Below are 25,176 nucleotides of genomic sequence, written 5' to 3' on the forward strand. Positions count from 1 at the left end.
GTAAAAGAAACCATAATGGGAGTTACGTACAGGCCTCCAAACAGGAGTCAGGATGTCAGGCACAAGATACACCAGGCGATAGAAAAGGCGTGTAAGAAAGGGAAGGTTACAGTGATCATGGGAGATTTCAATATACAAGTGAACTGGGGAAATCAGGTTGGCAGTGGATTGCAAGTAAAGGAATTTGTGGAATGTGTAAGAAATGGCTTTTTGGAGCAGCTTGTGGTAGAGCCCATTAGGGAACAGGCAATTCTGGATTTAGTGATGGGCAATGAGGCAGACTCGATAAGGGAGCAGAAGGTGAAGGAACCCTTAGGAGGCAGTGATCTTAATATGATAAATTGCAGAGTAAATTCTGAGAGGGAAAAGACAGAATCAGATCTAACGGTATTACAGGTAACTATTAAAGGTAACTACAGAGGCATGAGGGAGGAACTGGGCAGAATTGACTGGGAGAGGAGCCTAGCAGGGAGGACAGTGGAACAGCAATGGCGGGATTTTCTGGGAATAATTCGGGAGACATAGCAAAAATTTATCCCTAGGAAAAGGAAGCATACTATAGGGAGAATGAGGCAACCATGGCTGACAAGGTAAGTCAGGGATATCATAAAAGCAAAAGAGAAAGCATACAATGTAGCGAAGGGCAGTGGGAAGCCAGGGGACTGGACCAACAGAGGACAACTAAAAAAGAAATAAGGAGGGAGAAGATTAAATACGAAGGTAAGTTAGCCAGTAATATAAAATAAGATTGTAAGAGTTTCTTTAAATATATAAAGGGCAAAAGAGAGGCAAAAGTGGACATTGGGCTGCTGGAAAAAGACACTGGAGAAGTAGAAATGGGGAACAAAGAAATGGCGGAGGATCTGAACAAGTACTTTGCGTCAATCTTCATGGTGGAAGACATGAGTAACATCCCAAAAATTCAAGAGTGTTAGGGAGCAGAGGTGTGGCTGCTGGCTGTCATTAAGGAGAAGGTGCTAGAAGAACTGAAAGGTCTGATGGTGGATAAACCACCTGGACCCAGATGGACTACACCTTAGAGTTCTGAAGGAGATTGTTGAAGAGATAGTGGAGGCGTTAGTGGTGATCTTTCATGAATCAGTGGAGCCAGGGAGAGTCCCAGAGGACTGGAAAAATCGCTAATATAACCCCCCCTCGTTTAAGAAGGGAGTAAGGCAAAAGATGGGAAATTACAGGCCGATTAGCCTGACCTTGGTTGTTGGTAAGATTTTCCAGTCCATAGTGAAGAATGAGATTTCCGAATACTTAGAAGTGCATGGTAAAATAGGGCAAAGTCAGTATGGTTTCATCAAGGGGAGGTCATGCATGACAAATCTGTTATAATTCTTTGAGGAGGTAAACAGCAGGTTAGACAAAGGAGAGCCAATGGATGTTATATACTTGGACTTCCAGAAGGCCTTTGACAAGGTGCCACACAGGAGGCTGCTGAATAAGATAAGGGCCCATGGTGTTGGAGGCCAGGTACTAGCATGGATAGAGGATTGGCTATCTGGCAGAAAGCAGAGAGTGGGGGGGTAAAGGGGTCTTTTTCAGGATGGCAGCCAAGTGGTGTTCCACAAAGGTCAGTGTTGGAATCATAACTTTTCACTTTATACATTAATGATCCAGATGAAGGAACTGATAGCATTTTGGCTAAGTTTGCAGATGGTACAAAGATGCGTGGAGGGATTGAGTTGGCGGAGAGGCTGCAGAAGGATTTGGACAGGTTAGGAGAGTGGGCAAAGAAGTGGCAGATGGAGTACAACATGGGAAAGTGTGAGGTCATGCACCTTGACAGGACAAACCGAGGCATAGACTATTTTCTAAATGGGGAGAAAATTCAGAAATCTGAAGTACAAAGGGACTTGGGTGTCCTAGTCCAGAATTCTCTTAAGATTAACCTGCAGGTTGAGTCAGTAGTTAGGAAGGCAAATACTATGTTGGCATTTATTTCGAGAGGTGTAGAATATAAAAGCAGGGATGTACTAATGAGGCTTTATAAGGCTCTGGTCAGGCCACATTTAGAATATTGTGAACAATTTTGGGCCCCATATCTCAGGAGGGATGTACTGGCCCTGGAGTGGATCCAGACGAGGTTCACGAGAATGATCCCAGGAATGAAAAGCTTAACATATGAGGAACGTTTGAGGACTCTGGGTCTACACTCGATGCCGTTTAGAAAGATGAGGGGGAACTCTAATTGAAACTTACAGTGGATGTTGGGAAGCTGTTTCCATTAGCAGGAGAGACTAGAACCCGAGGGCACAGCCTTCGAGCAAAGGGAAGATCCTTTAGAACGGAGATGAGGAGAAACTTCTTCAGCCAAACAGTGGTGAATCTATGGAATTCATTGCGACAGAAGGCTGTGGAGGCCAGGTCATTGAGTATATTTAAGACAAAAATAGACAGGTTCTTGATTGTTGAGGGGATTGTTGAGGGAGAAGAAGGGACAATGGGGTTGAGAAACTTACCAGCTGTGACTGAATGGTAGAGCAGACGTGATGGATCGAATGGTCTAATTTCTGCCTCTATATCTTATGGTCTAAAAGGACTTTTAACATTGTAAACTTGTATCAAAGTGCCTTTTACAGGTGTAACCGGTACTTGAAGTAAATGTTGACACTCTCTTAATTGATTTTCCCATCGAGATTTGTGTCTTTTTAGTGGAAATGTCACATTTGATGAGAGTTCTAATATGCAATAGATACATCATTTAAATAATAAAGAAAATTAAAAGTAACATTTGGAATTTCTGGTCCTGGTCTCCCAGATCTTGGATTTATTGTGCCTCTTCCTCATGTTCCTTTCTCCCACTCCATCTCCCAATTATTTGGGCTCAGTCCATGAAGTGCAATCCAACCAGAACAATGGGGATGATTGCAGGTTTTATCCTATGCTAAGATTTTCCACCCAAAGAATCGATGGAGGATGAATCCCTACTGACTCAGCCTGAGCTAGAGCCAATTATCATTCATAGGGTGCTAACAGACTAAGGTCAAAATCTCTGCCCACATCTCCACAGGAAATCCTGTCTTAGAAATCTGCCAGATAATCCCAGCAGCACATAGTTCAAGCAGTAGCCACTGCAGGATCAGAACCTGAAGCTTAGGGATGCTGTTTTCAGATAAATCTAGGTATCAGCCTGCTACCTAGCAGGCCCAGGTGCAGGGTGCTCAGTGACTGGACTTTAGGAGTCTGGGAGTAGAGTAAGATTGGGGGGCATGATCTTGAGGGGTTTGTGTCTGTTAGGCACAGATCCTACAAAAGGATGTTCCATTTCTCCTCTCACCGAGAAGGCTGCTGGATTCCCACCTAATGTGGGCCTTCCCAGTCGTTGGTAAAATAGCTGCAGAAGCAGGATGAGGTACTTAAGCAGTCATTAATTGGCCATTCAATGACGTCAAGAGGGCTAGAGCATGCAGACTGCCCAATGCCTGCACAGCACCCCATGAAATAGGGGAGAAGTTGCAGGGCTGGAAAGGCAGCCAGGAGGCCACATGCTCAGCTTCAAAACATCAGGTGATGGTCAGTAACATTTCTTCCCGAGTTAAAATAACACACCCGACCAACCCCTACCGGAACCCCCACATCCTCCTCCAAACTTTAATTCAAGGCAGCTTCTTTTTGGATAGGAGAACTTTGATGTTAATCAATATCTGATTAGCTGATTATTCATCTCATTTGTTTGTGGCATGTTCAGATTGGTGGCTACAGCTGCCTATGAAACAACAGAGGTTAAACTTGTCTGTAATAAGAACAAAACAAACTGAAAAAACTCAACAGGTCAAACAGCATCTGGACAGAAACAAAATGAATGAATCATAGAATCCCTACAGTGCGAAAAGAGGCCATTCAGCCCATCGAGAATCACTGGCCTTCTGAAGAACATCCCACCCAGATCCACTCTGCCTATCCTATCCCCATAACCTATCCCCATTACAATAGCTAATCCACATAGCTTGCACATCCCTGGATACCAAGGGGCAATTTACCAGAGCCAATCCACCTAACCTGCACATCTTTGGATTGTGGAAGGAAACCGGAGCACTGGAGGAAACGCGCACAGACACAGAGAGAACATTCAAACTTCACACAGCTGCACAAGGCTGGAATCAACCCAGCTCCCTGGTGCCGTGAGGCAGCAGCACTAACCAGGTTGAGGACAGAAAGGTCAGACTGGGTGAAAGGTGGAGAACTGAAGTGACATGCAACTGAAAGCTCAGGGTTGTACTTGTGGACTCAGTGGAGGTTCTTCACAAAACGGTCACCCAGTCTGCACTTGATGTCCCTAAGGTAAAGGAAAACACATTTTAGACAGTGAATACAGTACATTAAATTGAATACAGTACAACTGAATTACTATTTCACTTGGGAAGACTTCTTGGGTCCTTGGACAGTGGAAAGGGAACAGCTGAAAGGGTTGGTAGAATCACAGAATCCCTACAGCGCCGAAGCAGGCCATTCGGTGCATTAAGTCCAGCTCCAACCGTTACCAGAGGCTGGAAATGAACCCGGGTCCCTGGTGCTGTGAGGTAGCATTGCTAACCACTGAGCCACCGTCCTGCCCAAGGCATCTCCATGGAAAGCTGCCTTAGGGAAGAGTTAGGGAGTGGGCTAAGGTGTTGCTGTGAATGCTGTGACGTCAGAGGAAGATTTTCTTAGTGGTTGCATTAAATTAGAGCTGGTGGAAATGGCAGAAGATGATCTATTGAATATGGTGGCTGCTGGGATAGAAGGTGCAAACAAAGGTTACCCTGTCATGGTTCTAGGAGGGAGGGAAAAAGGTTGAGATGCATGAAATGAATCAGATACAATGGAAAGCACTGCCAATCTGGCAACTAGGAATCCCATGTTGAGGAATAAAAGAAAACATGCCAGAACACACATATGGAAGATTGCATCATTAGAACAGATGCAACAGAGGCGGGGAAACTGGGCAAATGGAATTGAGTCTTTATTAGGAAGAAGGGTGTGAGGAAGTACAGTCAATATTTGATAGCCTAGCCCCAGATATTTAGACAGAGAAAGCAAAGAATGGAAGCGTCAGAGGTGGGTAAGGTGAAGGTGTAGGATGGGTGCAAATTAGAAACACAGTGAAATTTTCTAGTTCAGGGTGACAGCAGGAGGTAGTAGGACTGAAAAATTGGACAGCTATAGAGAAGAGGAAGTAGTTAGGGCCTGGGAACTGGAAACTGTTGAAGTGACATGGGGTATCAGAAGAGTTGGGAACGTGCATCACAAAAGACTGGACAACGGAAGGATAAATGGTGTTGAAATAGTAAGAAAGAGGTTTAGTGGGGCAGGTAGGCTGAAACAGTGGGGCAATTGGCAGAGTCTGGTTTGTAGATCCTGGGAAGGAAGTAGAAGCAGATATTGGCATTGAAGAACTCTGAGCAACTTCGTTCTGATACATTTTTGATTGTGCCGAAGAAAAGGCCCTGTATGATCAAGTCATTACTTCTGCAGCAATCCAGTCAATTTATCATAGGAAGCACAAGATTACTTTTCAGATTCGGGATTCTTGAAAGATATTAAGGTAGATAAGTCCCCAAGGCCACAAGCAAGGTCCCAGAAGACTGGAGAATAGCCAGTATTGTTTCTTTGTTTAAAAAGGCCAACAGGAATAATCCAGGAAATTATACACCGGTGAGCATTACATCAGTGGTGGGGAAATTATTAGAGAAGATTCTTAGGGACAGGACTCACTCACATTTGGAGAAGAATGGACTTTTTAGGGATAGTCAGCATGGATTTATGCAGGGAAGGTCTTGTCTCACAAACTTGACTGATTATTTTGAGGAAGTGATGAAAATGATTGATGAGGGTAGGGCAGGGAGATGGGATTAGTTTAGAATGGCATCATGGTCAGCATAGACATGGTGTGCCGAAGGGCTTGTTTCTGTTCAATGTTCTTGAAGCAACGTTGTTATTAGGAAAATTTATGAATGTTCAATTAGTTCCCTTTGGAATATATACTTTATAGGGATTTTACTGAAGTTCTCAAGGTTCATGAAGAAATTTAAAAAAAGCAGAGTCAATAATTAAGAAGTGAGGAAAAATAAATATTGAACTATTGTTTACAGAGCAAAGGATTTTGGGAAAGCTCATCGAAACAACCACTGAACAGACAATGTGTTTCTAGAAATAAAGAATTAGAGAAGTTTTTTTTGTGGCTGAGATTAATCCGGACAGGTATGTGGGCCTAATGTTTTCCTGCTGTTACCTGGTTTCCACGTGATACTGGTACGAAACATGTCACAACGGCAGGAACATCCAGTACTCGGAGAGGCACATTTAAGGGACACATTCCTTTAAGGCTGTAAACCTGAATTTTCTGATCCTACCAGAAGAAAACAAAGTTAAACAGGAGTTAGGCCAAAAGCAGAGCGTGGAATCATAGAATTTTACAGTACAGAAGACGGCCTTCAGCCCATCATGTCCACACTGAGAAAACCTAAACCAGCGCTTCACTCATAACCTTGCCTAACATATCTATAAGAGATTTCACTGTATTAAGAACCATGTCATTCACACAAATTAAATACTTTTAAATCACCTCACATATAAATAAAAGTATTCATAATCCCATAAAGAAATTAATGTTTAAAACCTCCGAGTTGTCAAACTGTGAACTCACAATACACAATGTGATAACAATAGGTTACGAAAACCAATCAAGCAGTAATTATGCTACAGTAATAACACTTTAATTTAAGTCAACAGTTATTGTAATTGCTAGAATAGATATTTTTCAATACTCATTGGCACAGGCAGTCTGGGCTGAGGATTTAAATAACATTATAACTTGACAGTTCTAAAGACCTTATTTGTACAACAAGAGCCTTTCAAGATACGTTTACAACAGCTAAAAAAATGTAACTCTTACATTGTGGGTTAAGGCCCCTTGCTACACAGCATTGGGTTCCCTTATGTATAAGGACTGCCTGCTGCCATTTTACTACTGCCAATAATGGGATCAATTGAAAATGCTGGAATTTCTGGATTCATTTTGGAAGATTTGCGGAGCCTCCATGACTCATTTGAAATCCAGGATAAAGAGTCTTCAAAGAGATATAGATAGATGATGAGAGTTGGTAATACAATGGGAGGTTATTTACCTTTGTAGGAAGGATAGGAAAACAGAATATTTTCAAAAAACAGTTATGTTTAGAAGGATTTGGACATTCTTATACACAAAGCAGTAAGTAAACATGGACAGACATGAATTAGGAAAGTAAATAATACGTTCGCCTTTTTTGCAACGAGGTTGGAGAAAATAGTAAGTAAGTCATACCTTAATTCTACTAGTCCGTGATGAGAGTACTGTGAACAGTTTTGATGTCCTTATCTAAGAATGAACATACTTTCCTTTAAGCGATACAACCAAGATTCTTTAGACTGACTCCTGGGATGTGAGGGGTGTCCCATGAGAAAAGATTGAATGAATGGGCCAATTTAGTCTGGAGTTTAGAAGAATGACAAGTGGTCTTACTGAAATACACAAAACTTTGAGGGTTTTTTACTAGATAGATACTGAGAGATATTTCTGGAGGGACAAAGATTCAGAATTAAGGGATCAATCGCTTTAGACTCGAGACAGGGAGAACTTCTTCATTCAGAGGGTAGTGAATCTTTAGAACTTTCCACCCCAGAGGACTGTGGAACCTCAGTGACTGAATATGTTCAAGGCACAGACTGATAGAGTTGAATTCTAAGGGAATCGAAGGATATAGGGATCTGGCAGGAAGGTGGAGTTGAGGCTGACCATCAGCCATGATCTTACTGAATGGTGAAGCAGCATGAATGGCCATATATTTTGCTCCTACTCTAAATCTTATGCTCTCAGATATCCAATAGCAAACTGAAATAACAAAAACATTGCAGATGGAGAAGTGTAAATGTCAGTATATTATCCAACTTTACGTGGTATGAAGAAGCAGGAATAATTTTTGCCCGTGTCTGAGTTCTGGTATATGCCCTGGCTTTGAGGCCTAGACACATCACTCACCACGGTTGCTGTCCATAATGCACTCTGTAGCTTTAGCTGACAGCTCAGCCGAATTCCAGGGCAGCTGATGTGATCCACTTCAATCAGTCCTTTGTCTATATTTACCACACTGTAATTCCTATGTGTAGTGAAGAAACAAAATTTGAAAAAGGTTCATTAGATTGGTCCCTGGGATGACAGGGATTGTCTATCATAAGATGCTGTGTAATTTGGGTCTATATTCTTCGGTGTTTAGAAGAATCAGAGGTGATCTTATTGAGACATGCAAGATTCTGAATGGGCTTGATAGAGTAGATACAGGGAGGTTGTTTGTGTTGTTTCACGCAATCTAGAATACAGAGAGAACAAGAAGGGGCCATTCATTTTGGACAAGATCAGGGGAAATTACTCCACTCAAAAGGTGGTGAAATCAGTGGAATTCTCTATCCAAGGGGGTTATGGATGCTCAAGTGAAATTTTGACATGTCAGGGAATCCAGGGACATTGGAAGCAGATTCCACATCTTGATTGAGCCTACATCATTTCTCAGTATTTTACTGATTTTATCCTTTAACAACAGAAAACCCTTCCTTCTTTTCTTTTTCACATATCTTTCTGACATGTCAAATATATGTGAACGTTTGTAGTAAAAACAGCAATTGCTGAAGAAACTCAGCAGGCCAAGCAGACATGTGGAGAGATGTGACAAGTTGAGTCATATTAGACTCTTCTTCAGAGAACCATCTGCAGCTTGAGCATTTAGCCTCGAGCCTTGGCTGTTCGGAAACCACTGCTGTCTAACAGTTATCAGATTATATCCATTAATTTTTATTTGTGCCATCAGTTCCGGTATCACTGTCCTTCTGCTGCTGAGTTAAGATCCTGGACCTCCTTCCAAACAGTATTGTGGGTATTCCTACATCCCAAGGATGGCAGTGTTTCAAGAAGGTAGCTCATCGTCCCCTTCTTCAGGGCATTTAGGGCTGGGCAATAAATACTGGCTTAGCCAGAGACATTCAGATCCCACAAATAGAGATTTAAAAATTATCCATCTAGTTACAAATGCTTTGTGCATTTAGATAAATAGGGTTTAATTTTATTCTCCTTCTAATCCTATTTTTTGTTATACCTTTATTTTCATACAGTGTTCTTTCTTGTCTGGTTATCTCTGTTGCAATCCACAACACCCTTTCAACTGACAGTTCAGCTTAATTCTAGGGCAGCTGATGCGAACCTCTTTGAGCAGTCCTTTGTCTACGCTTATATATAAAAACGAAGGGATATATAATGTAAATTTTAATCTCTGGTTACCATTACCCATATCGCTACAGTGGACTATTGCCCCATCTTCTCTCTAACTTTCTAAGTTTCCCCTCACTTGAATTTACCTTCCCACTATTTAATTTAAAGTCTTATCTAAAGCCCTAATTATTGAATTTGACAGGACACAGGTCCCGGCACAACTTAAGTGCACCTTATCCCAACAGAACAGCTTCTTCTTTGTCCAGTGCTGCATGAATTGAAACCCATTTCTCCCACTCTGATCTTATTCACCCTGTGCCAAATTGCTCCAGATATTATTATCTTTGTGCCCTGTTTTCTTTTAAATTTAGCCCCTACCTGCTCATGCTCCTTTAGCAGAACCTCCTTCCTTGCTCTAATTCTGCTGGTGATGACACACGGATCATGACAGAAGACTCCTTCCCCTCCCAATCGAAGATGCTCTTCAAGTCTGACCTGGGTACTGGGTCAGACCTGTACTGGGTAAGCAACACAGTCTTTGGGACTCACCTTCTTGGCTGCAATGAACATTATCTATTGCTCTAACCATATAATTGCCCACCACTGCTATGTTCTCTGAATGACCTTCTTTCCCAAGGTGCTGTTGTCAGTTTGCTCATTATCCCTACAGAAGCCTCATCCACAAAAGCTGCAAGAAACTTGTGTCTTGCACCAAGCAGGATACACATAGAACAAGGGCAACACCACATCTTTCCAAGACAATCAAGAACTAGGCTAAAGCCATTGAGTATGATCCTATGGCCAAGGCTCAAGCCACTCAATACATTAGCAGTCCTCCCAATATCAGGGCCATTTAATAGGGCTCTTTTTGCATTTATTCAAGACCTGCTGTTCCCATTCTTCACCTGCTAAGATTCATGTACTAGGCTATCCCAAAGAATGTCACGAGAATATGATCCTCTGACCAGTTTCCCTTTTTGGGGTGGGGAGGAGGAGAGGAAATCCCTATGGTGAAAGTTGAGCCTTTTCATATTGATTCAGATAGCAGTGACTGATCTTCTGCTAAGTTGCACTGAGGTGGCAGAACTGTACCTGTCATTTCCTTCTTCATCCCAGAAAATGACAGTTCGCTCGAGTTCTTGAGAAGGACAGAATGAGCTTTGCTCACCACACCGCAGCATGTACATGAAGGCTGGAAAACTGGGATCCTGCATCAGTCTGAGGGCAGTGCCTGCTCCTGGTCTCTAGACAATTAACATGAGAAACACAATATGAGAGAGTTTACTTTGCACAGACAGTGGTCAAAGTAAAATCATAAATCACAAGTAAGTATCGCTTGTTTGAAAGTAAACAATCTAGTCTGGACGTTTTTTCTGCTAGACTGACCTGAAACAAATGGAGTGGCTGCAGAAACAGATGTCATGGAATCATCCTGAGTCATTTCTGAGCCTTGACCTGAAGAATGGGGTCAGGATATTAAGACAGAATCCATTGCAGTGAAGGATGGAAGTCTAAACCCTCATCATGCGATTGTCACAGAGCTAAACAATATGTTTCTTTATCAAGGGATAACAAGGTGTACAGCTGGATGAACACAGCAGGCCAAGCAGCATCAGAGGAGCAGGAAGGCTGACGTCTCGGGCCTAGACCCTTCTTCAGAAATGCGGGAGGGGAAGGGGGTTCTGAAATAAAGAGGGAAAAAGGGGAGGCGGATAGAAGATGGATAGAGAAGAAGATAGGTGGAGAGGAGACAGACAGGTCAAAGAGGCGGGGATGGAGCCAGTAAAGGTGAGTGTAGGTGGGAGCACAAGGCGACGCCGATACAGTCATCAATGTAATGGAGGAAGAGGTGGGGTTTAGGGCCAGTGTAGGTACAGAAGAGGGATTGTTCCACGTAACCTACAAAGAGGCAGGCATAGCTAGGGCCTATGCGGGTACCCATGGCCACCCCCTTTGTCTGTAGGAAGTGGGAGGAATTGAAAGAGAAGTTGTTGAGGGTGAGGACGAGTTCGGCTAAGCGGATGAGGGTGTCAGTGGAGGGGGACTGGTCGGGCCTGCGGGACAGGAAGAAGCGGAGGGCCTTTAGACCATCTGTATGGGGAATGCAGGTGTATAGGGACTGGACGTCCATGGTAAAGATGAGGTGTTGGGGACCGGGGAATTGGAAGTTTTGGAGGAGGTGGAGGGCGTGGGTGGTGTCACGGACGTAGGTAGGGAGTTCCTGGACCAAGGGGGAGAAAATGGAGTTGAGATAGGTGGAGATAAATTCGGTGGGGCAGGAGCAGGCGGAGACAATGGGTCGACCAGGGCATTCAGGTTTGTGGAGTTTGGGAAGGAGATAGAAGCGGGCAGTGCAGGGTTGGGGAATGATGAGGTTGGAGGCGGTGGGTGGGAGGTCACCTGAGGTGATGAGGTTGTGGATGGTTGGTGGAGATAAGTTCAGTGGGGCAGGAGGGTGGAGATAAGTTCGGTGGGGCAGGAGTTTCTTTATCAAATTGCTTTTTCACCACCCTCTTTCTCCTATTTTTCTGTATCCCTATCCCTGTCCTTCCATTTATACTCCAGTGTGGCTTTCTCTCTCTCTTTTACATACTCCTTTCTAATCATATAGAATATTAGGGTTACAGCACAGAATGGGGCAGATTCATCATGTATATATACAAGCTTTCTGTAAGGTCAACTCAGCTACTCCTGCACCCCAGCTTTCTTCCCTTTGTCCTGTAAATTTCTCTTCAGATAATTATCAAGCTCTCTTTTGAAAGCCATGACTGAATTTGCTTCCACCATCCTCTCAGACAGTGCATTCCAGATCCTAATCAGGAAAGAAGAAAGCCTTTCCTCAAGTGGCCCCTAGGATGACCCTTTCACTATTTGGACATTTATTTCAATTAGTAAGGCAATGGATCATAGCCACAAATTATTTACAGATAAATTGAACTTATGTAAAACAGGTATCGTTGTTTTTAAAAAGATTTACAAGCCACAGATGGCTGAGAATGTAATGTCATTTGTCTAGAAAACTCGTGTGATTTACTTTCACCCTGAGAGAGAGCCTGAAATTTTGCATCTCGAAGTGTGCCAAAGGATTTCAGGGGCAGCGCGGTGGCTCAGTGTTTAGCACTGGTGCCTCACAGAGCCAGGGGTCTGGGTTCGATTCCAGCCTTGGTTGACTGTCTGTGTGGAGTTTGCACATTCTTCCTGTATCAGCACGGGTTTCCTCCAGGTGTTCTGGCTCCCTCCCACAGTCCAAAGATGCGCAGGTTAGGTGGGTCAGCCATGCTAAACTGCCCATAGTGTCCAAGCCTATGTAGGTTAGGTGGATTAGCCATGGGAAGTGTAGAGTTACGGGGATAGCGTAGGGAGGTGAGTCTGGGTGGGATGCTCGGTGTGGACTTGTTGGGCTGAATGGCCTGTTTCCACATTGTAGGGATTCTATGATTCAAAGAAACAATTTAAGAGATACAATGCACAAAACTGAACCATCTCCTGTGAGTGAGTTAGTTCCCCAGATGATGGGCATAATATGAAGTAAAGAAATCAGCCTCAGCAAAAGACATGGCTGCTTTCTCCCCTACTATGAATACCCAACAGAAAGGGCTCAAAACCAACTGCACCTTTGGTTTGTGTGCGCGTGCACTAGTCTGGCAGTTTAGTGCTAAAGGCCTGGTGTGTGCTGTGAAGGTTACAGCTAATGTCTATCTACTAGGTTTATTAGACCCCCATGCACTTACGGGAAAAGGATGGAAACTACCCTCTTGCCACACACACTCTCTCCCTGATTGCTCAGAGCAAATCACCAGTCAAAAGCGATACTTGAACAGGAATCCTCGTGTCTCTCAGAGAATCTACTGAACCCAGAATCTTCAAATCAACTGTATCAGAATCACCAAACCTAATGGCCACAACGTTCCACTATATTCTCCACATGGACCACCAAGATTGATTCATATATTTAAAAAAAAATTGTTGCTAGAACAAAGATGTTGAAAGAAAGACACATTTTGGTAATGCTTTTTGTCCTGCACTCATCAGGGTAATTCGCAAGAATACCAATTCAACGGGAAAAATAGCACTTATAGATCATAGAACAGATCATAGAACCCCTACAGTGTGGAAACAGACCCTTTGGCCCAACAAGTCATACTGACCCTCAGAGCATCCCACCCAGACCCATCCGCCTATAACCCACCAAAGCTACACACCCCGGAACACTACGGGCAATTTAGCATGGCCAATCCACCAAGCCGGCACATCTTCGGACTGTGGGAGGAAACCAGAGCACCCGGAGGAAACCCACGCAGACACGGGGAGAACGTGCAAGCTCCACACAGACAGACAATCATCTGAGGGTGGAATCAAACACGGGTCCACGGTGCTGTGAGGCAGCAGCGCTAACCACTGAGCCACCGTGCCGTCCAAACATACTGCCCAAATAGTGTGTGCTGGTTGTGTGGCAATGATGAATGCACCATTTCGTGCTGATTGACAGCTAAACGTTATTTAAATTTAAAAACCAGGCAGAATGACTGATTGTTCAGGGCATTAATCCTGAGAAATGAACTAGTAAATGACTCTTATTTTGTTGAGTTGGAACAGATAGTGTGTTGACAAAGCTTGGCAGTTAACCGTCAATCATCATTAATTGGTGCCATCTCCAGAACAAAGTCTCTACCAATCAAAGTCCACTTGCCAACTCATCAGCACGCTATTCTCATTCAGTGTAAACTTTGCTTTTCCCCTTTAATTGGTATTGCGAATTGTCAAGATGAGTACAAAATGAAAAGCCTGAATAAAGTATGTATATTCCTTAAGAATATTCAAGTTCTGTACTATCAAACTACAATTTATCACCTTTTTACATCCTCATTGCTGATCTATGTGCATGAGGTGTATTTTACTTTTCCTCGTTATATTAATAACTGATAAGCTCACTCTGTTTAACTCAAGAAAATCTGGTTAAAGTGGCCTTTTTAAAATATAAATACGTTGGAACTGGGGAAGGTATCAACGAGGGAAGGGATGCTTTGTTTTAAGTTGACCTTGTTGTGATCAACTTTGGGGGGTCGGGGTTTGACTGAATGAAGAATGCAAGCCAGTTACTCACTCCTCACCCAAGATCACAACAAATCGGGAACTATCACCCAAATAAAACTATCTACCCTTCCCAAAATCCTCATGAGTTTTGACACTAAATCAAATCTCTCAGACCTCACCTTTCCATGGTGACAAGCTTTAGGTTCTCAAATATATCACACAACTGATGTCCCTTAAACCCAGAACTATTGTGAAGCTTTTCTGAATCATCTCTAATTCCTTCACACTCTCCTTAAAGAGTGGTAATGAGACCGGCTCCAGTTGTGACTTAACTAGTGTTTTGAAAAGGTTCTCCATAACTTCTCTGCTTTCATTTTCTGAAACTATTTATAAAGCCCAGGATCCTGTATACCCTCTGAGCTATTTTCTTGACCTGCCCTGCTAGCTTCAGTGATTTGTGGTCGCTCTGCTCTGCTCTTTGGAATTTTACCTTTCCTTGTACATTCCATTTCCTCATTCTTCTGACCAAATTAAAATCACTACACATTTCTCTGCATTAAAATTTATCTGGCACCCATCCAAGCACTCCATCAGCCTGTATCTTACTGAAGTCTGTCATATCCTGGGCCTTTCTTTCAGTGCAAAACACAACTAAAATGTAAGCCATTCAGGGCCGAGATGAGGAAGAATTTCTTCACTCAGTTGTGAACCTGTGGAATTCTCTACCACAGAAAGCTGTTGGAGTCAGTTTGTTAGATATATTCAAGAGGGAGATGAATGTGGACCTTGCAGCTAAAGAGATCAAGTGGTATGGAGAGAACGTGGGAATGGGACACTGAAATTACATGATCACTCTTCATCATATTGGATGGTGGTGGAAGCTCAAAGGGTTTTACAGGCATACTGCTGTACCTATTTTCTATATTCTTATGTTACCTCAGCCATGCTTTCTTCAATCTCTGTTATATGGCATTTATCAAGGTCCTTTTAGAAGTCCATCACATTAACTCTATCAACTTCATTAACCAATTCTATCACCATATCAAAAACCTTTAACAAATTGATTTACCACAGCATGTGCCTGCTTTTGGTTCCTACTTGGTCCCATTCCTCTTTTTGTCACCTTCTTACTCTTTACATGCCAGTAACAGACCATTGAATTTCCTTATATTTCCTAGCTGCCAATCTCTTTTCAACTCCTTTGATGCTTTGCTTTTTTTTCCCCTCACTTCCTCTTTGAACTTCACACATTTAGCTTGCTTCTCACTTGCATGATCAATCTGACATCCGTCAGACACACCCTTTTTCTGCTTCATCTTACTGTCTGCTTCTCTAGGGAATTCTTTGTTTGCCTGCATTACCTTTCTCCTCATGGGAATGTACCATGACTGAATTTGAACCACCTCCTCTGCTGTTCAATTACAGTTTGCCACCGATCTTTGACTCAAACTTGCCAGAGCCAGATCTGTTCTCCCCACACCCATCTAAATTGGTCTTTCCCCTGTTAATCCTTACTCCAGATTGCTCCTTGTTCTTTTCTATAGTTGTATTTAAACCTAATAATACGATGATCACAGTCTGCCAAAAGTCCTTGAAATGAAATCTGATCTATTCTTTCCAAATCATTCTCAAGGATCAGGACCAGCGGATTCTCCCTCCTCATTAGGCCAAAACATACTCAACTAGAAAATTTTGCTGAATATACTTGAGAAATACTTCCCCCTCTCTGGGCTTTATACTCTTTGCTAGCCCAGTCCGTATTAGGATAATTAAAGTCTTTGATTAAAGTTGCTATAGCTTTTGCAATGACAATTTCCTTGCAAATTTGTTCAAGTATACATTTCCCACTAACTGATGATCTGTATAATACAACAAGTAACATGATGTTGCCTCAACAGTTTCTTTGCTCTAACCAAATAGATTATGTCCTTGACGATACTTCTAGGACATTTGCTATCTCCACACTGATACTCTCCTTAATGATTATGCTGTTCCTCTCCCTTTCTTTCTCTTTTTTGAGCAATGGGAATCCAGGAATATTTAATCCCCAGTCATATTGTTTTTTTTTCAGCTAAGTCTCCCTTATCGCCACATCGTTTTCCACATGGCTATTTGCACCTGCAGCTCATCAACTTATTTACCACTTTCTGCATTCACGTACATCCCCAATAAACTCAACTTAGACCTTATTGCATTCTCTCTTACACTCAACTCATTAACACTGTAATATTTTGTACTCTCCTGGTTCCCATACCCCGTCCAAGTTAGTTTAAACCCCCCCACAATAGCACTTAGCACTGCCAGGGCACTGGTCCCAGGTCAGTTGAGGTGCAATCATCATTCTCACCTTATTCAGAGCTGAGATGAGAGAGCAAGATGCATTCAGAGAACTCCTGCACTACTTGCCAGATGGTCACTCATTCCTTCTCTGCCTATATTCCCTTAGGCTGTTGTGTTTTACATTCAGCCCTCAGCCTCACTAGTGTATTGCAGTGATGCTAGCTCCTGCTTGAGCTCTGGCTTCAACCTCTGAATCTTAAGGTCAAGCTCCTCTAACTGACTTGTGTTACAGAAGTGCATTCTACAAAACAGAGGATCTTTGTCATGCCTCTATTTATTAGGCTCAATAAAACTTCAAAATAAACTAATAACTTATAAAAATCCTCAGCAATCAGCACCTTCCCTTCTGCTCCCGATACTTTTAGTGTTTACTTTGACCCCTCCCTGGCATTCATGCTCACTCTGCTCTGTTGTTCAACCCTGACCTTCTTCAAATGCATGTTCCTCACCTCTTGGCTCTCGAGGAGTGAGTTAGATTGTTAATGAGAAAGGCCCACGCAATAGTGCCAGAGAGTGATAAGCAAAGCGTGACAGGAACAATACAGCATACAAACATGACAGTGCACCAGAAAATAGGTGACAGTAAGAAAAAAAATGTAAAAAAAATTAAAGAATCTCTATTTGAATGCAAGCAGCAATCATAACAAAGAGTGACAGATTCAGGATACAAGGTACGCCATTTAGGACTGAGATGAGGAAACATTTGCTCACTGAGGGTGGTCAACCTGTGAAATTCACTGCCACAGAAGGCTATGGAGGCTGCGTCACTGAGAATATTCAAGAAAGAGATTGATACATTTTTGGATATTAAAGACATCAAGGGGTATGAAGAGAAAGCAGGAATATGATCATATTGAATGGGAGAGCAGGCTTGAGGGACCAAATAGCCTATTCCTGCTCCTAGGTTCTAAGTAAGATAGATGAATTAATAGAAATAAATAGATATGATGTAAGTTGTTACAGAGATGTGGTTAAGGCTTAAGAATGAATATCCAAGGATACCTGATATTCAGGACAGATAGGAAGAAAAACAAAAGGAAAAAGAAGTGGGTTGGGGATGTGTTTAATGAGAGAAGAGATTAGTTGAGAAGTGAAAAATGGGCTAGGCTCAGCAGATTAAGATGTAAAATTGGTTTGGGTGGTGAAAAGCATTAGCAAGGGAAGTGATACACTGGGGTAGTTTATTGGCCCCTGACAGAAACTACACCATTACAGAGTTTAAACCAAAAAAAAATTGTAAGAAAAGTTCTGTAATAATTGTGGGTAATTTTATTCTTCATATAGATTGAACAAAACAAATCGACAAAGGGAGCCTTGAAGATGAGCAGTTGGGATAGTTTCTTAGAACAATATGCTGAGAAATCAACCATCAGACAGATTATTTTACAGCTGGTAATGTGTAAGAAGACAGGTTTGATTAATTATCTAATTCTCAAGGATTCTCTAGACAAGAATGATCATAGCACAGTTGATTTATACATTCAATTTGAGGATGGGAAACTTTTGGGTCTGAAACTAGAGCCTTAAACTTACATAAAAGGCAATGGCAAAGGTTTGAACAGTTGGTTACAGTGGATTGGGAAAATAGGTTAAAAAGTATAATGGTAGAAAAACAGTGACAGACACTTGGGGACAAATTTCATAATGCTAAATAAAGGTATATTGCATTGAGGAGCCCAAGAAGAACACACCATTTGTAGCTATCTAAGAACTTAAGAATATTATCAAATTGCAAGAATACTGCAATACTGCAAAGATTAGTGATAAGCTAGAAGCTTGGGAAAATCTTAAAACTAGCAACAACAAAATGAATAATACCAAAAGCAGAAATTAGAATGAGGCTAAAGTAGCAAGAAAGAAACAAAATATAAATAACAGACAGTAAAAGCTTCTATTAATATACAAAAAGGAAGAGTATAGCCAAAGTCCACAGTGGTTGAAGTCATATTTATCTTAAGTTTTTAGTCATTTGACCAGCAAGCCTGAGGGAGGAAAGGAAATTGGCTGCAGAGATGTGAACTTTCTATTTGTGATATTAGAACCGGTTTGCCCTTTGTTCCCTTGTTTATTGCTGTATTTTTTCCTACATTCTATGCAGTGCTTCAGTCTGTTTTCAACACGTTATGAATACAAATGGTTGGTCTTTCACCTTCCTGTCCCATTATCTGTGGTCCTTTACCTTTTCAGGCTTTGTATCCCAGCACTCAACCATCAGATTGTGCATTCTATGGAACTGCACTTGTTCCAGAGCTCCCAGGGAAGGCCGAACTCCTTTTGACAGTTTTTTAGCAATCTGCAGCTGGTGTTGTCCAAGGACTGGTCGTCGCCCAGACAGCAATTCGTACAAAACCATTCCGTATGAAAACATGTCAACCTTAAAATAAAGGTGGATTTATTTGAAATGTTTGCATAGCCATGCTCATTTATTCTCTGTTCATTGCTTAAAAATATTCAATGTTTTACCTTTTGCTAGGCTTAATGTTCTATAACACTTAATCCTTGTTGTTTTGTAACACAAACTATTCCTGCTGTTAAGGCCCTTCTCATATCTTTGAAAGTTTTCACGTCTTCTCTGGTATCAGGCAAGGTTAGTTTTTACAGAATGGAGGTCTACACGGTACTGAAGATAGCGTACTTATTGAGAGTTTTCTTGTTTAAGAGATTTCAGAGGATTGCAACATGAGTTTAAAGTATGTAAGAATAGAAATAGCTGGTTATGTCTTTAAATACACAACATGTATATGAAGTCTTTTTGGTCCTCTGGCTCCTGACACAATTGAAACTTCTATATATCTTAAGAGCTTCCCATCTGCCTGATTCTTTGCATGACAGAAGAATACAATTTAAAAAATTCAATTTTAAATGTTAAGAACAAGAACAAAGAACAAAGAAAATTACAGCACAGGAACAGGCCCTTTGGCCCTCCAAGCCTGCGCCGATCCAGATCCTCTATCTAAACCTGTCACCTATTTTCCAAGGATCTGTATCCCTCTGCTCCCTGCCCATTCATGTATCTGTCTAGATGCATCTTAAATGATGCTATCGTGCCGCCTCTACCACCTCCGCTGGCAACGCGTTCCAGGCACCCACCACCCTCTGCGTAAAGAACTTTCCACACATATCTCCCTTAAACTTTTCCCCTCTCACCTTGAAATCGTGACCCCTAGTAATTGAGTCCCCAACTCTGGGAAAAAGCTTCTTGCGATCCATCCTGTCTATACCTCTCATGATTTGGTAGACCTCAATCAGGTCCCCCCTCAGCCTCCGTCTTTCTATGTAAATAATCCTAATCTACTCAACCTCTCTTCATAGCTAGCACCCTCCATACCAGGCAACATCCTGGTGAACCTTCTCTGCACCCTCGCCAAAGCATCCACATCCTTTTGGTAATGTGGCAACCAGAACCGTACGCAGTATTCCAAATGTGGTCGAACCAAAGTCCTATACAACTGTAACATGACCTGCCAACTCTTGTACTCAATACCCCGTCCGATGAATGAAAGCATGCCGTATGCCTTCTTGACCACTCTATCCACCTACGTTGCCACCTTCAAGGTACAATGGACCTGAACACCCAGATCTCTCTGTGCATCAATTTTACCCAGGGCTTTTCCATTTACCGTATAGTTCGCTCTTGAATTGGATCTTCCAAAATGCATCACCTCGCATTTGCCTGGATTGAAGTCCATCTGCCACTCCGCCCAACTCTCCAATCTATCTATATTCTGCTGCATTCTCCGACAGTCCCCTTCACTACCTGCTACTCCACCAATCTTAGTGTCATCTTCAAACTTGCTAATCAGACCATCTATACCTTCCTTCAGATGATTTATGTATACCACAAACAACAGTGGTCCCAACACGGATCCCTGTGGAACACCAATGGTCACAGTTCTCCATTTTGAGAAACTCCCTTCCACTACAACTCTGTCTCCTGTTGCCCAGCCAGTTCTCTATCCATCTAGCTAGTACACCCTGGACTCCATGCAACTTCACTTTCTCCATCAGCCTACCATGGGGAACCTTATCAAACGCCTTACTGAAGTCCATGTATATGACATCCACAGCCAGTTTTGTATCCCGACAGCCAAATTTCCCTGAATCCCATGTCTCCTTACTTTCTGAATGAGCCTACCATGGGGAACCTTAACAAATGCCTTGCTAAAATCCATTTACACCACATCCTCTGCTCTGTCTTCATCAATGTGTTTTGTCACATCCTCAAATAATTCAATAAGGCTTGTGAGGCATGACCTGCACCTCACAAAGCCAAGCTGACTATTTCTAATCAAACGGTGCTTTTCCAAATAATCATAAATACTATCTCTCAGAATCCTCTCGAATAATTTGCCCACGACAGAAGACAGACTGACTGGTCTGTAATTTCCAGGATTATCCCTATTCCTTTTCTTGAATAAGGGAATGACATTTGCCACCCTCCAATCATCTGATACTACTCCAGTGAACAGGGAGGACACAAAGATCATCGCCAAAGGTGCAGCAATCTCTTCCCTCACTTCCCGTAGTAACCGTGGGTATATACCTTCTGGCCCAGAGGACTTATCTATCCTCATGATTTTCAAAATTTCTGGCAGATTCTCCTTCCTAACATCAACCTGTTCGAGCATAATTGCCTGTTCCATGCTGTCCTCACAAACATCAAGGTCCCTCTCACTGGTGAATACTGAAGTGAACTATTTATTAAGGACTGGGAGGGACTACCTCCTCTGACTCCACGCACAAGTTCCCTCCACTATCCCTGATTGGCCCTACCCTCACTCTGGCCATCCTCTTGCTCCTCACATAAGTATAGAAAGCCTTGAGGTTTTCCTTGATCCTACCCACCAAGGCTTTTTCATACCCTCTTCTAGCTCTCCTAAGTTCATTCTTCAGTTCCTTCTTGGCTACCTTGTAGACCTCTGGAGCCCTGTCTGATCCTTGCTTCCTCAACGTCAAGTAAGCTTCTTTCTTCCTTTTGACTTGTGAGATGGAGAGTCTCATGCTCGACTGACTGAGTTAGCCAGGCCCTTCTTTAAGGCCCTCCTTAAAATCTACCACTGTGACCAAACGTTTGGCCATTTGCCATCATATTATTTGGTTTGGTGTCAAAGTTTGGAGTGCTTAGCTTGGAGGAGGTTAGAGAGTTCACATTTATGGAGCATGCTATGCAGAGAAAATCCTGCTCATCCACTGCCAAACGTCAGACAAGTTGTCAAACAACAACTTACAAACAGATGAAGGAGTGAGAGAGCTTGTCGTGAGGCAGAGCTGTGGGCCATTACCATATATCACGAATGTATCGTAAGTGTTTCCATAAGACCTGCTGGGGGATTGAGAGTAGATGAGAAATTGAGAGCCAAGCATAGACTGTTGTGAGTCACAGGTAATAGTGCGGGAGCAGGACGAAAAGCCATTACAGAGATCCACTGGTCTCTGGTTTTGGTTAAATGGATGAGCACAATCAGGGAAATGTAGTCAGTGAATCAGATGAAAGTGGATAAGTGTTGGAGTATGGTGTGGTCACTGCATCGAAGGCTGCAGAAGATGGAGTTATGTATGAGGGATAGCTTATCCTTTCACAGTCACACAGGACATCATTTATGACTTTGATAATAACTGCTTGTGGACTGTGGCTACGGTGGAACCTGACTTGAGATTTGGATAAGGTAAGTGGTATGGAGGGGAAGTATTAGGCAAGGAGAATTAATGTGAATGAAGAAAGATTCAAATACCACAGCATTGTGAAAAGAACAAGAACTAAACCAGCTTAATGACAATTACTAGAACTGTAGCCAGATGTTGATCAATAAAGCACACAATACTATCTGATCAGAAACTAATCTGGATTATTGCAACGGTTTGAACAAAGTAACTCTGCTTCTCACCTTTTCATCATAAACAATTCCAGGCATGACTTCTGGTGCCTGATATCCAGGAGTACCTTCAACACCAAGGGCTCCTTCATGGAATGACTGACGAGATATTCCATAATCAGATAGCTTCACATTTACTGTTTCTGTCAGATCCAGAGTCCAAACTAAAACATTATCGGACTTCAGGTCACAGAAGATGATGTTTTTTCTGTGCAGATATGCCAAGCCGACTGCAATTTGATAGGCTATTCTGTGAGTTAACATATGTCCCAGGGGAATAAACGAAGCGCCTGTTTGAAAGAGAACAGTTGTTCCAGGCTTTCACAATTAATGATTTGTAATTTATCTTAGATAACCATTTTTTTTTAAACAGACCAAGAGAACTTAAAATGAAGGTAAATCAAGAACCTTTATTATTAAAAAATGGAGCTAGTAGGTCCATAAAATATCCTGCAACTTTTTTTGAAATTTTTGCAATTCTAATTTTCCACACGTACAGTGCTGATTTAGACTTTGTACTCCTAAATCCAAACTTTTCTCACGCTGTACCTTATTTTGGTGACAGTCTTGGACCCTGCAGGATGCATTAAATACTATTCTGACTAAGTTGAAGTATTTTTCACTGTTACCTTTGGCATAATCAGTCAGAACTGTATTCAGACTGCCCAACGGAGCCAGTTCCAAGGCGAAACAAAGTGGGTGAATACTAATGCCAACTAGTGACACAATGCATGGGTGTTGCATGGAGTGCAGCATGCTGGCCTCCTGACGGAATTCAGAGAAATTCCGTAATGCTTCCATGGCTTCCAGATGTCTGAACATTGAATCTGAAACGGAATATTGAAAAAAATAAAACTTGTATCAATATGGGAAGAGAGACCAAGAATGTTTCCAGGCTTTAGCTATCGTCAAATTCTACTTATCTCTTTCTCCAGGCTACACACCAACCTGACTTGTAATCATATTCCTGTTCCTTCATTGTTGGTTTGCCTACATGCTGAAACTCACTTTCTAACGGCGCTACAGGTGTTCCAAAAATCCGAGGACTGCAATTGTTTAAGAAAACAGCTCATCACCAACTTCTCAAGGACAGTTAGAGATAGACAACAAATCCAGGCGAGGTTGTTGACTTGCTCGCCAAACTGGCTTATTCGAGCAAGTCAACAACCTCACCCACAACCCGAGCTACAGATCTTAGCCAAAACTTTGAACAAATCCAGGCCTTGTCAGCAACACCTTTGTCAACCTCATCAGCAACACTTGAAAATGAATTACTAACATTCCCACACTTGGAACCTTTAATATTCAACAAAGCTTAGTGCTAAGTAGAATCATACAGCACAGAAACAGACCATTCGGTCCACCTCATCTGACCCGACCAGACCTAGTCCCATTTGCCAGCATTTGGCCCATATTTTTCTAAACCCTTCCTGTTCATATACCCATCCAGATGCCTTTTAAATGTAATTGTATCTGCCTCCACCACTTCCTCTGGCAGCTCAATCCATACAAGCACCACCCTCTGTGTGGAGAAGTTACCCCTCAGTTCCTTTTTAAGCCTTTCCCCTCTCACTTAAACCTACGCCCTCCAGTTTTGGAGATTCTTGACATTTAATATTTTTCATTGCTTACCTTAACAGTGTTAGTCTTCACATTCGACATGTTGCATTAATAACCATAAATGATTAAGATTCCCAAGGATTAATTGTTAGTATTTAAGATCTCCCACTGTTAACGTTTAATAATAGATTATGTATTATGATATTCTATATTATAATGTGGTATATTGTACAGCAAGACTGAAGTGTTGGAGCCAAAACTGGCTTTCTAGATGCTTTCCATCATGCTGATGTCTCATGGAATCAATACATAAAAGCATCTAATGTCTGTAAAAAATCCCTTATTCAAAATAACCATTCAGGGTAGAAAATGCTGAAACATTTTGTTGCAAGGAAATGCCAGGCATCGGGGAAGTCTCACAAACACCCTGCCAAGATTCCCTGGCAGTACATTTAAAATTTCACAATCTATCCCAAGTTAGTTCAGCTGATTCCTGCCTCTTGCAATGATATTACTGGCATAAAACAGAGAAACTCAGTTGCAAACTCAAATGTACTCGTAACATTCAAATATCATTTATGAACATATTTATTCTAACATATTTACCCTCATTGATGCCATCAGATTGCAGTCCACATTTTTTGAAGTGGAATTTCTTGACTGCTATGGGTATGGCGTTATATGTTGCTTTGTACACTGTTGTCCCACTTCCTCCTTGTCCGAGGATGTTGTCTGTTGTTTCACTCTGTTCTAGACAATTCATTTCTAGAAATAACCTGCACAACAGCATTAAACAGTTATAGAAATAACACTGCAGTAAACTTTTCATAATTTAGACAAAGACCAACACAGAGATAACAACTTATACTAACTCTCTGCTAAAAAAAGTCAGATATTAGTCAAATTGATATAAATGTAATTGTCACTCGGTGGTAGAGAATTTGAATCTTGCTATAAAGAGAGATCTGTTGCTGGATCTTTCCATCTTGCACTCATCAGGACAAGAACAAAAATGCCAAATTTCAAAGGATCACTAATATATTGCAGGAAAAAAGGAATGACTGGGTGGCAAGACAACTTTGATTGGTCAAGGAGTTTCCAATGGAGTGAGGAATGGAAACTGTTGGCTTCCCAGCCCCT

General features: G+C 42.0%; 1 protein-coding gene across 4 annotated transcripts in view; it reads right to left on the reverse strand.

Moving 5' to 3' along the window:
- Window positions 1-25,176, reverse strand: part of lrrk1 (leucine-rich repeat kinase 1) — a 191,774-nt gene that overhangs the window by 23,071 nt on the left and 143,527 nt on the right. For 3 of the 4 annotated variants that reach the window (XM_048615947.1, XM_048615946.1, XM_048615948.1), the window contains exons 25-31: window positions 24,643-24,812; window positions 23,106-23,303; window positions 22,489-22,766; window positions 18,783-18,977; window positions 10,322-10,473; window positions 8,009-8,126; window positions 6,224-6,340 (exon numbers count right to left, since the gene is read on the reverse strand). In XM_048615947.1, the coding sequence (XP_048471904.1) occupies window positions 6,224-6,340; window positions 8,009-8,126; window positions 10,322-10,473; window positions 18,783-18,977; window positions 22,489-22,766; window positions 23,106-23,303; window positions 24,643-24,812 (1,228 nt within the window). Of the gene's footprint in view, window positions 1-4,218; window positions 4,289-6,223; window positions 6,341-8,008; window positions 8,127-10,321; window positions 10,474-18,782; window positions 18,978-22,488; window positions 22,767-23,105; window positions 23,304-24,642; window positions 24,813-25,176 lie in introns of those variants that run through there. The other variant, XM_048615949.1, reaches the window with a different exon arrangement.

This window comes from Rhincodon typus, chromosome 33, assembly GCF_021869965.1.
Source record: "Rhincodon typus isolate 14 chromosome 33, sRhiTyp1.1, whole genome shotgun sequence".
NCBI lineage: Eukaryota > Metazoa > Chordata > Chondrichthyes > Orectolobiformes > Rhincodontidae > Rhincodon > Rhincodon typus.